At 43.7% G+C, this 16800-nt stretch overlaps 1 protein-coding gene and 2 pseudogenes across 1 annotated transcript in view; 1 reads left to right on the top strand and 2 right to left on the bottom strand.

Annotated features, from left to right (window-relative positions):
- Ctc1 (CST telomere replication complex component 1) overlaps positions 1-1622 on the bottom strand; it is a 37458-nt gene extending 35836 nt beyond the window's left edge. Inside the window, exon 1 of the mRNA XM_045131445.1 lies at positions 1539-1622. Within this exon, the coding sequence (XP_044987380.1) occupies positions 1539-1571 (33 nt within the window). The 5' untranslated portion in view covers positions 1572-1622. The remainder of the gene's footprint in view (positions 1-1538) is intronic.
- Positions 1623-7852: 6230 nt separating this feature from the next.
- Positions 7853-8509, top strand: LOC101615085 (annotated as a pseudogene).
- A 4783-nt stretch (positions 8510-13292) lies between these two features.
- LOC123453577 lies at positions 13293-14405 on the bottom strand (annotated as a pseudogene).
- Between the last annotated feature and the right edge of the window lie 2395 nt (positions 14406-16800).

The raw sequence follows: 16800 nt of genomic DNA, 5'->3' as shown, positions 1-16800 counted from the left end.
AGCTTAAGAACACTTCACACTTTTACCCTCAGTAACTTTATCCATTCTCTGGTTTCAACAGCCATTTGACATATGATAACTGATCTTAGATCTCTAAGTTGGCAGAGTTCTCTTACCTACATCTGGTCCTAACAACCTGCCCTTCACAGAGCCTACCTAGAAAAATCTACAGGCAGCACACATGCCCACAGGGACTCCTCTTCACAACCACCCTCCAAATAGTTGCTCTAGGGCTGGAGATACGGCTTAGCGGTTAAGCGCTTGCCTGTGAAGCCTAATGACCCACATAAGCCAGATGCACAAGGGGGCGCAGGTGTCTGGAGTTCGTTTGCAATGGCTAGAGGCCCTGGTGCACCCTTTCTCTCTATCTACCTCTTTCTCTCTCTGTCACTTTCAAATAAATAAATAAAAATAATCAAAGTTCAAAGCCATCCTGAGACTACATAGTGAATTCCAGGTCAGCCTGGGCTACAGTGAGACCCTACCTTAAAAACAAAATAATAAAGCCGGGCGTGGTGGCGCACGCCTTTAATCCCAGCACTCGGGAGGCAGAGGTAGGAGGATCGCCGTGAGTTCAAGGCCACCCTGAGACTACAGAGTTAATTCCAGGTCAGCCTGGACCAGAGTGAGACCCTACCTCGAAAAACAAAAAAAATAAATAAATAAATAAAAATAAAATAAAAGTATTAAAGGGGGGGGAAACGGGCTGGAGAAATGGCTTAGCGGTTGAGGCACTTGCCTGCAAAGCCTAAGAAACACACCCAGTACCCACATATAAGCCAGCTGCAAAGTGGTATGTGCATCTGGAGCTTGTTTGCAGTGGCTAGAGGCCCTGACACACCCATGCTCTCTCTTTCTGCTTTTCTCTTATCATAAACAAACAAAACTTAAAAAAAAAAAAAAACACTGCCAAGCCAGGTGTGGTGGGGCCCGTCCTTGACAGAGGTAGGAGGATTGGCGTGAGTTAGAGGCCACCCTGAGACTACATAGTGAATTCCAGGTCAGTGAGACTCTACCTCAAAAACCAAAAAATAAAAATATATAGGGCTGGAAAGATGGTTTAGTGGTTAAGCGCTTTCCCGATGACACCTAATGACCCCGGTTGGAGACTCGATTACCCAGGACCCACGTTAGATGCACAAGGCGGCGCACACGTCTGGAGTTCGTTTGCAGTGGCTGGAGGCCCTGGCGCGCCCATTCTCTCTCTACTCTCTGCCTCTCTCTGTCTGTCGCTCTCAAATAAATAAATAAAAATAAACAAAAAGTTCAAAATAATAATTATATATGTATAGATATATTTATTATTATTATTATTTTTTGGCCTGGCTAACACCTACACGCAGCTCAGGCCTCCGAGGCCTGGCTCTCCTCTGAGGAGCCCGCGGCGTGAACCAGAGGCTGAGCAGAGACAAGTTCAAGGCTCACGGTGGCGCTCCACAGACAAGGGCGGAAAATCTCCGTAGAACCAGTCAAGCGGAACAAGAGGAACAACACGAGAGGAAAGAAAAAAGACACAAGCATAGGTCACCAGCACTCACAGGGGAAGGACCCGGAGCCGGGCAGGCCGCCATGACGCACCAAACTCCCGCCCCAGAACTACGCGCGAACGAACCGCGCAAGGGCTCACGGGAAGGTGGTTGGACGTAACGTGGCTTCACCGCCCCTCCCGGTGTAGGCGCCTGCGCATTCTCTTGAGTCAGGTCTGTGTCGTCTGTGTATCTGGTTGGTTGGCTTCAGAGTAATTTTTTTTTTTTTTTGAGACCGGAACTCTGTTTTAGCCTTGAGTTTACTCAAGGGCTGAGATTATAGATGTGATCCCATCCTCTGTTCTCTTTATTTTATTTTTCATGAAATATTTTTATTTACTTATGAATGAGAGAATGTGCTCTCCAGGGCCTCTAGCCGCTGCAAACTCCAGAGACGCATGCGCCAACATGCGCTTCTGGTTTATGTGGGTACTGTACTGGGGAGCCAAACCCTGGTCCATAAGCTTTGCCGGCAAACGCCTTAAACGCTAAGCCACCTCTCCTGCCTGCTTCTCTTAATAAAATAATAAAATAAGGAGGCTGGAGAAATGGCGTAGCGGTTGAGACACTTGCCTGCAAAACCAAAGAACCCAGGACCCATGTAAGCCAGATGCACAACGTAGCACGTAAGTCTGGAATTCGTTTGCAGTGGCTGGAGGCTCTGGTGTGCCCATTCTCTCTGTCTCTCCCTCTCTCCCTATTTCTCTCGCTCGCTCTCTCAAATAAATAATTTTTTTAAAATAGTGTAAAAAAAAAAAAAAAGAGAGAGGCAGACAGAGTGGGTAAGCCACGTCAGGACCTCCTGCCACACTGCATACGAACTCCAGACTGTGGGAATCAAACACACACCATCAGGTTTTGCAAGCAAGCTCCTTTACTAGCTGAGCCTTCTCTCCAACTCCCTTTCTCTTTTATAGTGACGTCATGTCCATCACAAGGGATCGGGTGGGAGTACACAGGCACTCAAACACAGCGCACCTAGTTGATGACTCCTAAGTCTCCTTCAGTCTCAGTGATCTTGCTAAACAAAAAGTGTTTCTTCCTAAAAGCAGCCAGAGGACATCGCTTATAATTGTATAGTGGCCCTAAGTCACTGATAAAATTATTATTTTTTTGCCACTTAAATGTGAGCTCCTAGAGAGTGTGTTCTGTTCACTTTTGTATTCTGAAGCTAGAGGACTTGAAAATACACGGATCAATAAATTAAAGCTTCCACTCTTCATTCACTCAGTCAATTCACAGCTCAGTACCAATGGCCTAAACCATTCATCTACCTATGTGTCAGGTGTGCCAGACTCTGTTTTAGGCTCTAAGGATAACCAGTGAACAAAACCTAAATATCTTTTTGTTTTGTTTTGTTTTGTTTTTTCGAGGTAGGGTCTCACTCTAGCCCAAGCGGACCTGGAATTCACTATGGAGTCTCAGGGTGGCCTCAAACTCATGGCCATCCTCCTACCTCTGCCTCCCGAGTGCTGGGATTAAAGGTGTGCGCCACCACGCCCGGCTTTATGTTCTATGAAAAGGAGACTGACAGGGGAGGGGGGGCTGCAAAATAAGTAGAATGTTAGTAATTCTACAGAAAAAGAAAATATGGCCCCAAGCATAGTGGTAATTCAGGTTTTGAGAGTGACAGCCTTTCTTGGCTCTGCATGGGCTTAGTTTAGACTGCTGGACACTTAATGGTCACTAGAACTCCCCAAACCAGTGGCTTTCTCAAATCCCTTGTCTTACAGTTGGTAAAGGATTGATTTTTTTAAAAACTTTTTTTTTTTTTTTTTTTTGGTTTTTCGAGGTAGGGTCTCACTCTGGTCCAGGCTGACCTGGAATTAACTCTGTCATCTCAGGGTGACCTTGAACTCATGGCAATCCTCCTACCTCTGCCTCCCGAGTGCTGGGATTAAAGGCGTGCGCCACCACGCCCGGCTCAAAACTATTTTGTTTTTATTGTTAGAGAGAGAGAGACAGAATGGGTATGATAGGGCCTCTACCCACTGCAAGTGAACTCCAGATGCCAGTGCATCTTGCTTATGTGTGATCTGGGAAATTGAACCTGGTTCCTTAGGCTTCCCAGACAAGTGCCTTAACTGCCAAGCCATTTCTCCAGCCCAAGTCTTTATTCTTAGAAAAGCAAAAATCTCCCAAGCTGGGAGAGCACCTGAACAGGTAACCCACTTCGTGACTGGGACCAAGTGTTCTTAAAACATCCAGGGATGCATATTAGGTATCAGGTGAGGATGGATTAAATTAGTTTCTTTTCTGGGCATGGTAGAGCATGCCTTTTAATTCCAGCACTTTGGAAGCAGGGGTAGAAGGATCATTGTAAATTCAAGATCACCTGAGACTACATAGTGAATTCCAAGTTAACCCAGGCTAGAGTGAGACCCTACCTCAAAAAAAAAAAAAAAATTGATTTCTTTGAGTGTATATGAGGGTTCTACCTTGGTGATGGAAACTACCTATCAAACCATGTTGAGAGCCAGGCGTGGTGGCATATGCCTTTACTCCCAGCCCTTGGGAGACAGAGGTAGGAGAATCGCTGTGAGTTCGAGGCCACTCTGAGTCTCTGTAGTAAATTCCAGGTTAGCCTGGGCTAAAGTGAGACCTTACCTCGAAAAACAAAAACAAAATCATATGCTGAAGGCATTCTCTAGGGTGATGGTAGGAGAAGATGGGGTCTGAGGGAAAGCCTACTCTCTCGTTCTACCATGTGAGAATACCCCAAGAAGAGGGTGGTTTGCCAGATGGCCCTCAGTAGAGCCTAACCATGCTGGGACCTTGACCTTGGACTTCCAGCCACTAGAATTATGGGATGTAGATGTCTGTTGTTTATACCTCCCACTCTGTGGTAACTTGTTAGAGCAGCTCAAACTGACTGAGACAGGTGCCGTCTGCTTATGGATGGTGAGTTGACACCCATGGACTTACCAATACACCACATTTAAGCCTTCTGTTCATTTGATGGGAAGGGAAGGAAGGCTCGCCTAACTCCAGACATTATGTGGAGTTGCTCTCTCACCTCATCCCGAGATACCAGGGACCTTTTAGGTGGGGAAGTGGACATTAAAATTACATAGAAGGGCCAAGGATGTAGCTCAGATGGTAGGATGTTTGCCTAGCACAAAGCCTTGAGTTTGATCCCAGGACCAAATAAAACTGAGTGTGGGTGACACATGTCTGTAATCCCAACACTCAGGAAGTAGAGGCAGAAGGGTCTGGAGTTCAAAATCATCCTTCATTACATATTGAAAGCTTGTTTGGAGGTTCTAGCAGGGGAGTGCAGCTACTCGTGTACCCTTGACCGCAGACCACTCTTTGGGGAAGGTCGTCCTCTTCCACCGTGCCCGCAGCTTCCAGTGAGAGGGACACACATGGAGTGGTGAGGGAGGAAGGGGACACCCACCTAGCCAGGAAGATTAGCTGAATCGACCCTGGCGATCAATGGGGTGACATATGTCAGAGCCAGATTGTCCTCACATCCTTGGTTACACATACTGAGTTCAAGGCAAGTTCTGAGATCCATGAGGCTTTGTCTCAAAAATTTTGGGAAAAAAAAAATCTTGGAAATGACTCATTTGACAACTAGCTCCTAAATCCCCTGGATGTGAATTGAGCAGATCTCATCCTGGGTGAGCCACAGGAATGATTGCTCTGTGGCTATCACAAGCCAAGTTCATCTTTTCTGCTCTATGTGCCTGGCTGGGTCTGTTGTTTGGCTGAATGATTTTGTTTGATTGGTTGCTTGGGATTTTTATTGTTGTTATTCTGTTTTTTTTTTTTTTTTTTTTAAATAAACTGGTGCTACTTGAGGCGGGCTTATGGGCTTTATAGCCAGTTTCCCCATGCCAATGTTTGGCACACCCTCCTGTTGCTGTGGTCCACCTTATGTTGTGATGTCCACCCTCTGCTCATGCCATCGTGGAGCTTCCCCTCGAGCCTGTAGGCCAAAATAAATTTCTTTTTCCCAGAAGCTGCTTTTGGTTGGGTGATTTCTACCAGCAATGCAAACCGGACTGCAACAAGATGGCTCAGCAACTAAAGGTGCTTGCTTGCAAAACCTACTGGCCCAAGTTCAATTTCCCAGCCATCTCCAGAAACTCAGATGGACATTTTCAGTGCCCCTCCTCAATACACATGCAAATAAAAATTTGTTGTTGTTGTTGTTTTTCAAAGTAGGATCAAACTCTAGCCCAGGCTCTAGCCCCAGCTGAAATTTACTATGTAGTCTCAGGGTGGCCTTGAACTCATGGTGATTTCTACCAATACCTCCCAAGTGCTAGATTAAAGGTTTTTTGGTTTTTTCAAGTAGACTTTCACTCTAGCCCAGGCTGAGCTGGAATTCACTATGTCCTCGAACTCACAGAGATCCTCCTACCTCTACCTCCCGAGTGCTGCCCCTAATTTTTTAAAAAATATTTTATTTATTTGACAGAGAGAGAGAGAGAGAATGTACGCAAACCCCCAACTAATGTGGGTCCTGAGGAATCAAACTTGGGTCCTTTGGCTTTGCAGGCAAATGCCTTAATCGCGAAGCCATCCCTCCAGCCCCCCTAATTTTTTTTTTAATAAACATATCCTGGGCTAGAGAGATGGCTCAGTGGTTAAGGTGCTTGCTTATAAAGCTTAATGACTTGAGTTCAGTTCTCCAGTAACCACATAAAGCCACATGTGCAAAGTGATTCACGTGTCTGAGTGGCTAGAGGTCCTAGTATACCCATTCACGCTCCCTCTCCTCCTCCCTATTTCCCTTTTTCCTCCCCCTTCCTCTCCCTTTTCCTCTCTTTCTTTCTCTGCTGGCATGGTGGTGCATGCCTTTAATCCCAGCACTAGGGAAGTAGAGGTAGGAGGATCATTGTGACTTTGAAGCCAGCCTGAGTACATAGTGAATTCCAGGTCAGCCTGGGCTAGAATGACTCTACTGGAAAAACCAAAATAGCTGAGGCCTTGTCACACATGTCTTTAGTCCCAGCCAGATGCATTTGCAGGTGTAAGAGGCACTGGCCCATTTCCCCCCTCTCACCTTCAAAAAAAAGAGGGGGTTCAGGCATGGTAGCCCCATGCCTTTAATCCCAGCAGTTGGGAGGCAGGGGTAGGAGGATCAGTGTAAGGCCAACCAGGTCAGCCTGAACTAGAGTGAGACCCTACCTCAAAAAACAAATACAAAAACAAAAAAATAAGGAGAGAGAAAGGAAGGAAGGAAAAGGAAAAAAGAAAAAGAAACCTGGGGAGAATGTTCAGTGGTTAAAGGTGCTTACTTGCAAAGCCTACTGGCTCAGATTCAATTCCCCAAAACCTACATAAAGCCAGATACACAAAGTGGTACATGTGTTTCGTTGGAGTCCAGGTAACCCTAGTGTGCCCATAGTGCAAATAACTGAATATTTAACAACAACAACAACAAAAAAAAAAAGACATGTGGTAGTGAAAAGGAAAATGGGATTTAGTTATTTCATTTGTTTATTATTTATTTATTTATTTTGGTTTTCAGAGGTAGGGTCTACTGGAATTCACTATGTGGCCTCAGGGTGGCCTCAAACGCACTGTGATCCTCCTACCCTTGTCTCCCAAGAGCTGCGATCAAAGGCACAAGGTGTGTACCAACATACCAGGCTTTTTTTTTTTAAGATTTATTTTTATTTTATTTATTTAATACGGGGGGGGGGGGGTTGCACCAGTGCCTTTAGCCACTACAAACGAACTCCAGATGCATGTGCCACCTGTGCATCTGGCTTATGTGGGACCTGAAGAATCAAACCTGGATCCTTAGGCTTCACAGGCAAGTGCCTTAACTGCTAAGCTATCTGTCCAGCCCCAGCATTTGTGTGTGTGTGTGTGTGTGTGTGTGTGTGTGTGTGTGTGTGTGTGTGTGTGTTGAAACAAGGTCTTCTAGTATCTCTGGATGTCCTGATTCTCATCATCAGCTAGACAGGCTTTGAATTTGTATAATCCCCTGGCCTCATCCTCCTGTGTACTGGGATTATGGAATGCCCCATCACACTTGGCAGGAATGAGCTATTAGCAGATTCACACCAGGAAGGGTATAAATAGAGATCTAATGAATCAAAATTTGTCATCCAATTGTTTAGCAATCTCAGTGGTATATAGGCAAGGATTGGGGTTTGTGTAGCAGAAGTCCAGGTATCTTGGTCTATCTATTGTCTGACCATTACCAAGAAAGTCTCTGTTACTTAGGTCATTGTCTTAAAATGTTCATCAATCAGGCCTGTTATTCCCAGGATCCAAGGTAACTGGAGGAAAAAAAAGACTTAGAATAGCACAGAAGGAAAGAAAAAAGAAAATCGAACAGGCAGTGGTCTTTCCCTGTTTCAGCGGAGGCAGCCATCTTGCTCTTGCCGCATGCGGGTGTTGGGGGACCCCCTCCCCTTTCCCTACTTCAGATTCACCAACAGCATGAACCAAGAAAAGTTAGCCAAACTTCAGGCTCAGGTCCGGATAGGGGGCAAGGGTACAGCTCGCAGAAAGAAGGCGGTACATAGAACAGCGACAGCTGACGACAAAAAACTCCAGAGTTCTCTGAAAAAAACTGGCAGTAAATAACATAGCTGGTATTGAAGAGGTGAACATGATCAAAGACGATGGAACAGTTATTCATTTCAACAATCCCGAAGTCCAGGCTTCCCTGTCCGCCAACACCTTTGCAATCACTGGTCACGCAGAAGCCAGACCAATTACAGAAATGCTTCCTGGAATATTAAGTCAGCTTGGGGCTGAGAGTTTAACAAGCATTAGAAAGTTAGCTGAACAGTTCCCACGGCAAGTGCTGGACAGGAAAGCTCCAAAGCCAGAAGACATTGATAAGGAGGAGGACGACGTTCCAGACCTTGTAGAAAACTTCGATGAAGCCTCAAAGAACGAGGCTAACTGAAATCCTTCCTGGGGGTTTGGAAGCTGGCGCGGACTGGATGGACGATCAGCTACTTGGTCCCGAAGCCTTGCAGACACAGGGAACATCCACTGTTACCAGTTCAGTGTTTTCTCTCCCCACCTTCTTCCTAGTCCTTCTGTTAACCTCTCCTGTCCCCCAAGTGGACCAGTCGGCCTTTCCTCCTCATCTCCTGCCTAGCTTGAGAAGGGTGCTGCCCATGTACAGTTGAGCGAGTGCCTACTCCCCGATCTTGTAAGATTTCAGTTCCTCATCTTGAAGAACAAGTCCATCGTTAACCATTTATTCCCCCTCATTTGACAGTTTGGGCAGACCTCAAACTGGAATAGCTAGCATGTGCTTGCTATGTCCTAGCTGTTTTGGGTCGCAGGTACCAGAATGCTGCTTTTTCAGCAAGACTGGAATTCAGAAGCCCCTTCTGAATGAGAAGAACTGGGGCCACAGGCCTCCCCCAGCGTCAGCAAGCATTCTGTGAAATGGTACTTGCCCTACCTCTGAGTTAGAGCTTATTAGTGATGATAGCTGCTCACAACAGCCTCCTGCATACTTGGAATAATGCTTTGGGGGAGCAATATAAAGCACAGTATTTATTTTCTTTTTAAACCTCCTCTCAGAAGACTAGGAGTTGTATTCATTCACTCACGTTTTCTCTTGCTATTTGATTAAAGCTTACCTTTTGCATATCAGCATTTCTTATAGACAGTATCTTAGGGTAAGAGTTTAAAATCTGTCCTTTCCTGGCCCATCCCCAAGCTGACTGCAGCTTACCCTCGTGGCATGCCAACTTGTTTCAAGCTAGTGACATTCCCTTTCTAGCTAGTGCGAGACCAACAGCCCCAGGAGATCTACAGAGAGGAAGGCAATGATGCCCTCGTGTTTTCTTTTTTTGCTAGCCAAACACTTTCCGTTTCTATTTTAAATCTGTTGGGTTTTCTTTTCCTGTTATGTTTTATATATTACATGGACTTAAGAAAGTAACGTTAATAAAATAATAATACAAAAGAGGAGCTTGACCCCTCTTGTGCCTCTCTAAAAAAAAAAAGAAAAAAAAAAGAAAATCAAGAACAAATTAGACACAAAATGGAGTTAGGTACATTAATAATTGGGCTGTCCTTTAGGGAAAAGTGCTTTGTTGTTTTTTTTTTTTAATCAATAAAATACTTTTAATGCCTACAATTTGTTGTATACATAAACTGGGAAACATTCACCTGTATATATGCAAAAGTATATTCTCTTGCAGGTCAACAGCACCAGAAAACAAGCTAGACTATGCAAATTTTCTTTTAAAATTGATTTGTCCGTGATGGATTTAATAGTTCCACTCTTAATCATATGCTAAACACCTGAATATTTGTTTCATTACATCCATTCATAAAAAAAATAGTCTAATCATTAGCACACTGAAAATAAAACCAGTCTCTCTTAATATGTTTATTCTCTTTCCAAAAATGTTTTGGTCTCCTGCTATATTTCAGAAATGTACTAATAGCTGCTTTTAAGTTACAAAATACAAAATAACTATTTAGTGGAGAAAATCTTGGGGTTTACCATTAAAAAAAATTTTTTTTGAGTTCCCATAGACTTTCTTGAGTCTTTGAACTTTCTCACGGCACACATGCAAGGCTGCCTGTAACATGTGGTACCCTGGCCTCCATTGGACATAACTGCATTGATAATTTAGAGAAAATACAAAACAAGTTCTGAAAGTAGCCTTAAAAGTGTCCTTTGCTCTAGCAAGTAGGACTGTGCAATCAAGAGCCATGAGTTTTATGAAAACTACTTTCCACATTGTGTTAGAGAATGCCACACCTATGATCATGTAACATTACACTTGGGAAATAACATGGCTACATTCATGAATTAACATTATGCAATAAAAGGCAGATCTTCAAATATGGAATTAAAATCTGAAAAACCAAAGCAGTAAAGAGAATACATTAAAAAGCACTTAATTTGTAAACCTTGGAAAAAATATCAGACTACTCCTATTTCTTCAAAGGCTTGTGAGCTTAAGAGTGATCAGAAAATACAGAACAAAATGGAAGACAGACTTGGAAAAAGGCCAAGGTTAATTTAAAAATTTATAAATTCCTATTTTAATTTCAAGTGAGCTACACATTTTTATTCTGATACAAATCATTATAGAGCAAGAGCACTGAAAAGTGACAGATGTCACACCCTGATGGTTTCCACCATGTTTTGAAACTTGAAATCTCACGATGGCTCCTTTCTGTGCAAGCAATTACAGGTTCCAGAGATTGAATTTTGAAAAGAGCTATCCAGGAAAAGTCATTTAGGGAGCAGAAAACATGTAAGCTGTGGCAGAGAAAGTTCTAGACTACAGAGTAGTACACTGCACTACCTTTATGTCAGTTTCATTGAGAGTGTGTGAGATAGTGGGGAGTGCAAAGGATGTTCTGCAACCAGCATACAAAACCTATGGAGAGGTGGGGCCCGATATACCCATACTTTCAATCCTCACACTTCGAGTTTGAAAGTCAATTCAAAGTGAGTTGTCTTAAAGGGCTGACTCATGGTCCCACTAAGGAAGGTAAAATGGTAATTAATACTCTAGCCTGAACAATGAAGATTTTATGGATAAAAACATAAAAAAGTCTGGACCTATTGAAAAGTAATAATTTTTTGTAGGATAACTTCTACTTCCTCATGGTCCAATGGCTTAAGATAGCATGGGTATTTGTTATAGAATGTCCTACAAGCTTAACTCTGACAACCTCCAATTCTCCACACATCAGGGTCTCTAGCATAGTTTATTTTCTGTTGCTCAAACATGGCTGCTTTCCAGCCAGCTCCCAGGCCAGCCTGGTTGGATAAGCAGTGGAGAGTCGGATGTAACAGATGAAAATGAAGCTCCACAGCCCAGTAAAACACCAGTACAGGAAATTCTCTATTCAGTGAGAAAAATCTCTTTACAATGCATAATTTGAAATAAAAGTGCAACATGGGGAAAAAATGGTGCTGCTCTTGATATACACAAGTTTAGTTTTTGGTTTTCTTGTCATTAACATTTTCTAAGGAACTTAAGTTAGAATGCAAAGTTATTAACATCAAGAGGTTCAGGGGCACCTTGGGATTTCCAAATACCTTTAAATAGGGGAGAATCAGAAAGAAGGGAGCTTCACATAATTTGTTTTTAAACTATTACTTTTTCAAATCTAGTGTTTCCATAACAATATTCTTTCTTTCTTCAATATAAAAATGAATTTTTAATGGTAAATTCAATGAGCACACTATCCAGTGACCTTGTCTATTTTACACCAAACCCAACTTAACAGTAAATCTCAAAGGAAAACTGAAAAAGACTATTTTTATATTGGCAGAATCTGCATTTAACTTGGAAAAATTTTTATTAAGTCTTATCATGTAAATTACTGTGAATGCTCAGCATCCAACTTACAAATACAGAAAACAATATAATTAATCTTATTTTGTACTTCAAAATCACAAGGGTGATATCCATGTGATAATTATAAAGCCTACTTTTTTGGGAGGGTCATAGGAGTATGGGGCTTCATATAGCCCAGGGTGGCCTCTAACAATATAGCCAAGGATGACCTTGCCTGCCTCCTGAGTATTGGGATTACAAGTGTGCACCACACCTAGTTCATATGGTGCCAGGGATGGAACCCAGGGCTTTGTGACTGGTAAGCAAGCATTCAACCAAGTAAGCCACATCCTCAGGCCCAAGCCTACTCTTCTTATTTGAATTTTCAAAACAGATTTGGACAGGTTATTCTATTGCTGGCAGCATTCGTGGAAGGGCCAGGTTCTTCAAAAAAGACACCAAGTGTGACTGGGAGCTGGGCAATACCCTACTCATGCATCATTTTTTTTTTTTCCTCTTAAAGTAGCAAAGGAAAATAAAAGATTGGCTGTGAGTGGCCCCACATTAGAGTGCATAGCTCATCAGGATCATGGCTGGCATTTATATGGGTGGGCAGATAAAGAGAGAGAATATGGGTGCTCCAGGGCCTCAAGCAACTGCAAACGAACTCCAGATGCATGAGTCACCTGGGCTTCTGGCTTGACCTGGATACGGATACTGAGGAATCAAACACAGGTCCTTACACTTCACAAGCAAGTGCATTAACTGCTGAGCCATCTCTCCAGCTCCCTGCCCCACACTTTCCACACCCCCCCCCCAACACACACACACACTGAAAAAGGGTCTCATGTAATCTACAGGTTTCCCTTGAATTCACTATCAAACTCCTGAGCTTCCTGCCTCCACCTTCTAAGGGCTGGAATTACAGCACATACCACCTTTAGCAGATGACAACTATTTTTTCTTTGTATAATTTTATTTTATTTTTATTTATTTATTTGAGAGAGGGAAAGAGGGAGAGAGAGAATAGGTGCTACAGGGCTTCTAGCCACTGCAAATGCACTAATGAACTCCAGATGCATGCACCCCCTTGTGCATCTGGCTTACGTGAGTTCTGGGGAATCGAACCGAGGTCCTTTGGCTTTGCAGGCAAGCACTGCTAAGCCATCTCTTCAGCCCCCCACCTTTTTTTTTTTCAAAGAGCACAAACTATATTTCTTTTCTTTTCTTTCTTTTCTTTTCTTTTCTTTTTTTTTTTTGTTTGTTTGTTTGTTTTTGTTTTTTCGAGGTAGGGTCTCACTGTAGCCCAGGCTGACCTGGAATTCACTATGGAGTCTCAGGGTGGCCTCGAACTCACAGCAATCCTCCCACCTCTGCCTCCTGAGTGCTGGAATTAAAGGCGTGAGCCACCATGCCCGGCAACAAACTATATTTTCAAGAACAGAAAAATCTCTAGTGCTGAAAGATAGAGTAAAAAGCAGATTCCTTTGGGGACACTAATCGATTAGCTTATCATTCATTAAGATTTCTCTTTCCTATTATGGGGAGAGTCTGCTCCGTTTGCAGTCACTATTGCATTCACACCATTTTCTGTTCCTTTCCTAGAAGGCCTGCCTTCAGTCACTGCTGGTTTCTTCTTCACAGGAGGTGCCTGAAAGGTAGAGTGTTCCCTCCACCTATGAAGCTGAAAGTTAATGAACTTCCACATCATGAAATGGCAAATGGATGCCAGAAAAGCAATTCTTTTTTTTTTTTTTTTTTTTTTCTTTTTTTTTTTTTTTTCGAGGTAGGGTCTCACTCTGGCTCAGGCTGACCTGGAATTCACTATGTAGTCTCAGGGTGGCCTCGAACTCTCGGCGATCCTCCTACCTCTGCCTCCCAAGTGCTGGGACTAAAGGCATGCGCCACCATGTCCGGCCAGAACAGCAATTCTAACAGCCAGTACGTTGAAGTTCCCAGTACTGAAATCCAGCTTCTGATTTTCTGCTCTTGCAAGACCAAAGCCAACAGTAAGGACTGAAAGAGTCAAGGTCAGAAGTCTTCCCACAACAAAGAGAACTGTCCACAGAGAAAATCCTTTCTGATGCTTCTCATTACTAAAATAAACAGGTGAGAAATGTGGAAAAGAAATTCAACAAAGTAATGCAGCACCAGAAGAACAAGTCTCAGATGATTCAAGTTCACCGAGGTTGGGTCTCACTCTAGCTCAGGCTGACCTGGAAATCACTGTGTAGTCTCAGAATGGCCTTGAACTCATGGCAATCCTCCTACTTCTGCCTCCCAAGTGCTGGGGTTAAAGGCGTGTGTTACCACGTGCAGCTTCTTTTTTCTTTTTCTTTTAGTTTTTTGAGGTAGGGTCTCACTCTAGCCCAGGCTGACCTGGAATTCACTATGTAGTCTCAAAGTGGCCTTGAACTCACAGTGATCCTCTTACCTCTGCCTCCCAAGTGCTAGGATTAAAGGTGTGTGCCACCATGCTCGGCTTTTTTTTTTTTTTTCTTTTTTCTTAGTGTGTGTAACGTGGTGTGTGGGGGTGGGTTGAAGTGTGAATGCAGGTGTATATGCCCTTGCAGTGACTCATATGCTCACCTGGGACAGGGTACACTCGCCTGCAGTGGCGAGCGCAGAACATCAGGTATCCTGCTTCATTGTTCTACTGCGAGCCTTGCTGTTCCCAGAGCTTGCTGTTTTTTGTTTTGTTTTGTTTTGTTTTTTTTGTTCCTAGGGTTACCATCACAAGTGAGTCCTGAGAATGGAATTTTAGTGTTCTTTCAGGCCGTCATGCTTGCACAGGAAGTGTTCTTAGCATTCCCCCCACACATGAAAAAGATTCTTTTATTCCATGAATCAACCTCTCTCTTTCTGTGTGTGTGTGTGTGTGTGTGTGTGTGTTACTGAGTGTTGAACTGAGGATCTCAGGCTTTCTAGGCAAGTGTTTTACACTGACCTATATTACCAGCACCATAGAGGTCTCAAGAATAAAAAATTTAGGTCTGGAGAGATGGCTTAGTGGTTAAGCGCTTGCCTGTGAAGCCTAAGGACCTCGGTTCGAGGCTCAATTCCCCGGGACCCACATTAGCCAGATGCACAAGGGGGCACACGCATCTGGAGTTCATTTGCAGTGGCTGGAAGCCCTGGCATGCCCATTCTCTCTCTCTCTATCTCTCTGCCTCCTTCTCTCTGTCACTCTCAAATAAATAAATAAATATATTTTTTAAAAAGAATAAAAAATTAAGCCAGGTATGGTGGCGCATGCCTTTAATCCCAGCACTCGGGAGGCAGAGGAAGGAGGATTACTGTGAGTTCGAGGCCACCCTGAGACTACATAGTAAATTCCAGGTTAGCTTGGGCTACAGTGAAACTCGACTGTGAAAAATCAAAAAAGGAAAGAAAATAAAGAAATTATAGGCCATTGTGAGGGAGATGTTGGAGCCAGGTAGTTTTATTTTTAGGTAGCCAGCTAGGATGGGCCCAAAGATAATTCTGCATCTGATCTAGTCCAGTCTCATCCCTCAGTGACCACACCCTCTCTACTCAGTATACTGGCTTTCTTTTGAGCCAGTTCCCTGAGTCCAAACCAATCAACTCTCTTAGACTAACCTGAGCCTGAGGGTAAAGCCCATGCTAATAAGCTATAAGACAGGCTTACTGGGTGGGCAAAGGTTTCTTCCTGGCTGTTCATCTCTCCCTGTCTGAACCTCAGGGTTCCAATACTGGTAAGGCCTTCCCCATTCATGTTTTTTTCTTTCTCATTTTGTTACTTTCTTATTACCACATAGCAATTTTTTTTTTAATGAGCAAAAGAAATAATTGGTGTTCCAGGGCCTCCAGCCACAGCAATAAAACTAGACGCATGAGCCATTTTGTGTGCATGTGCGACCCTTGTTCTTGCGTCATATGGGATCTGGGATCTGGAGAGTTGAACATGGGTCCTTGGGCTTCACAGGCAAGTGCAAATGAACTCCAGATGCATGTGCCACCTTGAAACTGAACCTGGGTCCTTTGGCTTTGCAGGCAAGTGCCTTAACCACTAAGCCATGTCTCCAGCCCCATGTCCTAGTTTTTTTTTTGTTTTTTTGGTTTTTTTTCCCCCCTAAGGTAGGGTTTCACTCTAACCCAGAACCTGGAATTCACAATTCACTTTGTATTCCCAGGGTGGCCTCGAATTTATGGCAATCCTCCTGCCTCTGCCTCCCCAGTGCTGGGATTAAAGGTGTGTGCCACCATGCCCAACAGACACAGAGAGAAAGACAGATAGAGGGAGAGAGAGAGAATGGGCGCGCCAGGGCCTCCAGCCTCTGCAAACGAACTCCAGATGCGTGCGCCCCCTTGTGCATCTGGCTAACGTGGGACCTGGGGAACCGAGCCTCGAACCGGAGTCCTTAGGCTTCACAGGCAAGCACTTAACCGCTAAGCCATCTCTCCAGCCCCATGCCCAGCTTTTCATGTACTAGTCCTACTTGTTTTTTTTCTTAATTAATTAATTTATTTATTTGAGTGTGACAGAGAAAGAGGCAAATAGAGAGAGAATGGGCACACCAGGGCCTCCAGCCACTGCAAAAGAACTCCAGACACCTGCACCCCCTTGTGCATGTGGCTAACATGGGTCCTGGGGAATCGAGCCTCAAACTGGGGTTCTTAGGCATCACAGGCAAGTGCTTAACCACTAAGCCATCTCTCCAGCCTAGTCCTAGTTTTAATAGGGAATTAATAAAGACAGACTCACTAGGAGTGGTGGCATACACCTTTAATCCCAGCACTTGGGAGGTAGAAGTAGGAGGATTGTTCTGAGTTTGAGGCCAGCCTGAGAATATATATATATATGGCCTGGGCTAGAGTGAGACCCTATCTTGAAAAAGCAAAAATAAATAAATAAATAAAATAAATACAGACTCAGAAAGGATAAATTATGAATTATTAAATTTATTGAGGGGAAAATCACAAATTGTGGGGTTTAAAAGGGAGGCTAAACGTGTGGGAAGTAGGAAACACGCTCTCATGTGGAAACACTTTAGAGTTTATAAGGT

This window comes from Jaculus jaculus, chromosome 12 (genome assembly GCF_020740685.1).
Source record: "Jaculus jaculus isolate mJacJac1 chromosome 12, mJacJac1.mat.Y.cur, whole genome shotgun sequence".
In the NCBI taxonomy this organism is placed as follows: Eukaryota; Metazoa; Chordata; class Mammalia; order Rodentia; family Dipodidae; genus Jaculus; species Jaculus jaculus.
The sequence above is the reverse complement of the archived record's forward strand: the minus strand, read 5'-3'. Positions and strand labels throughout refer to the sequence as shown.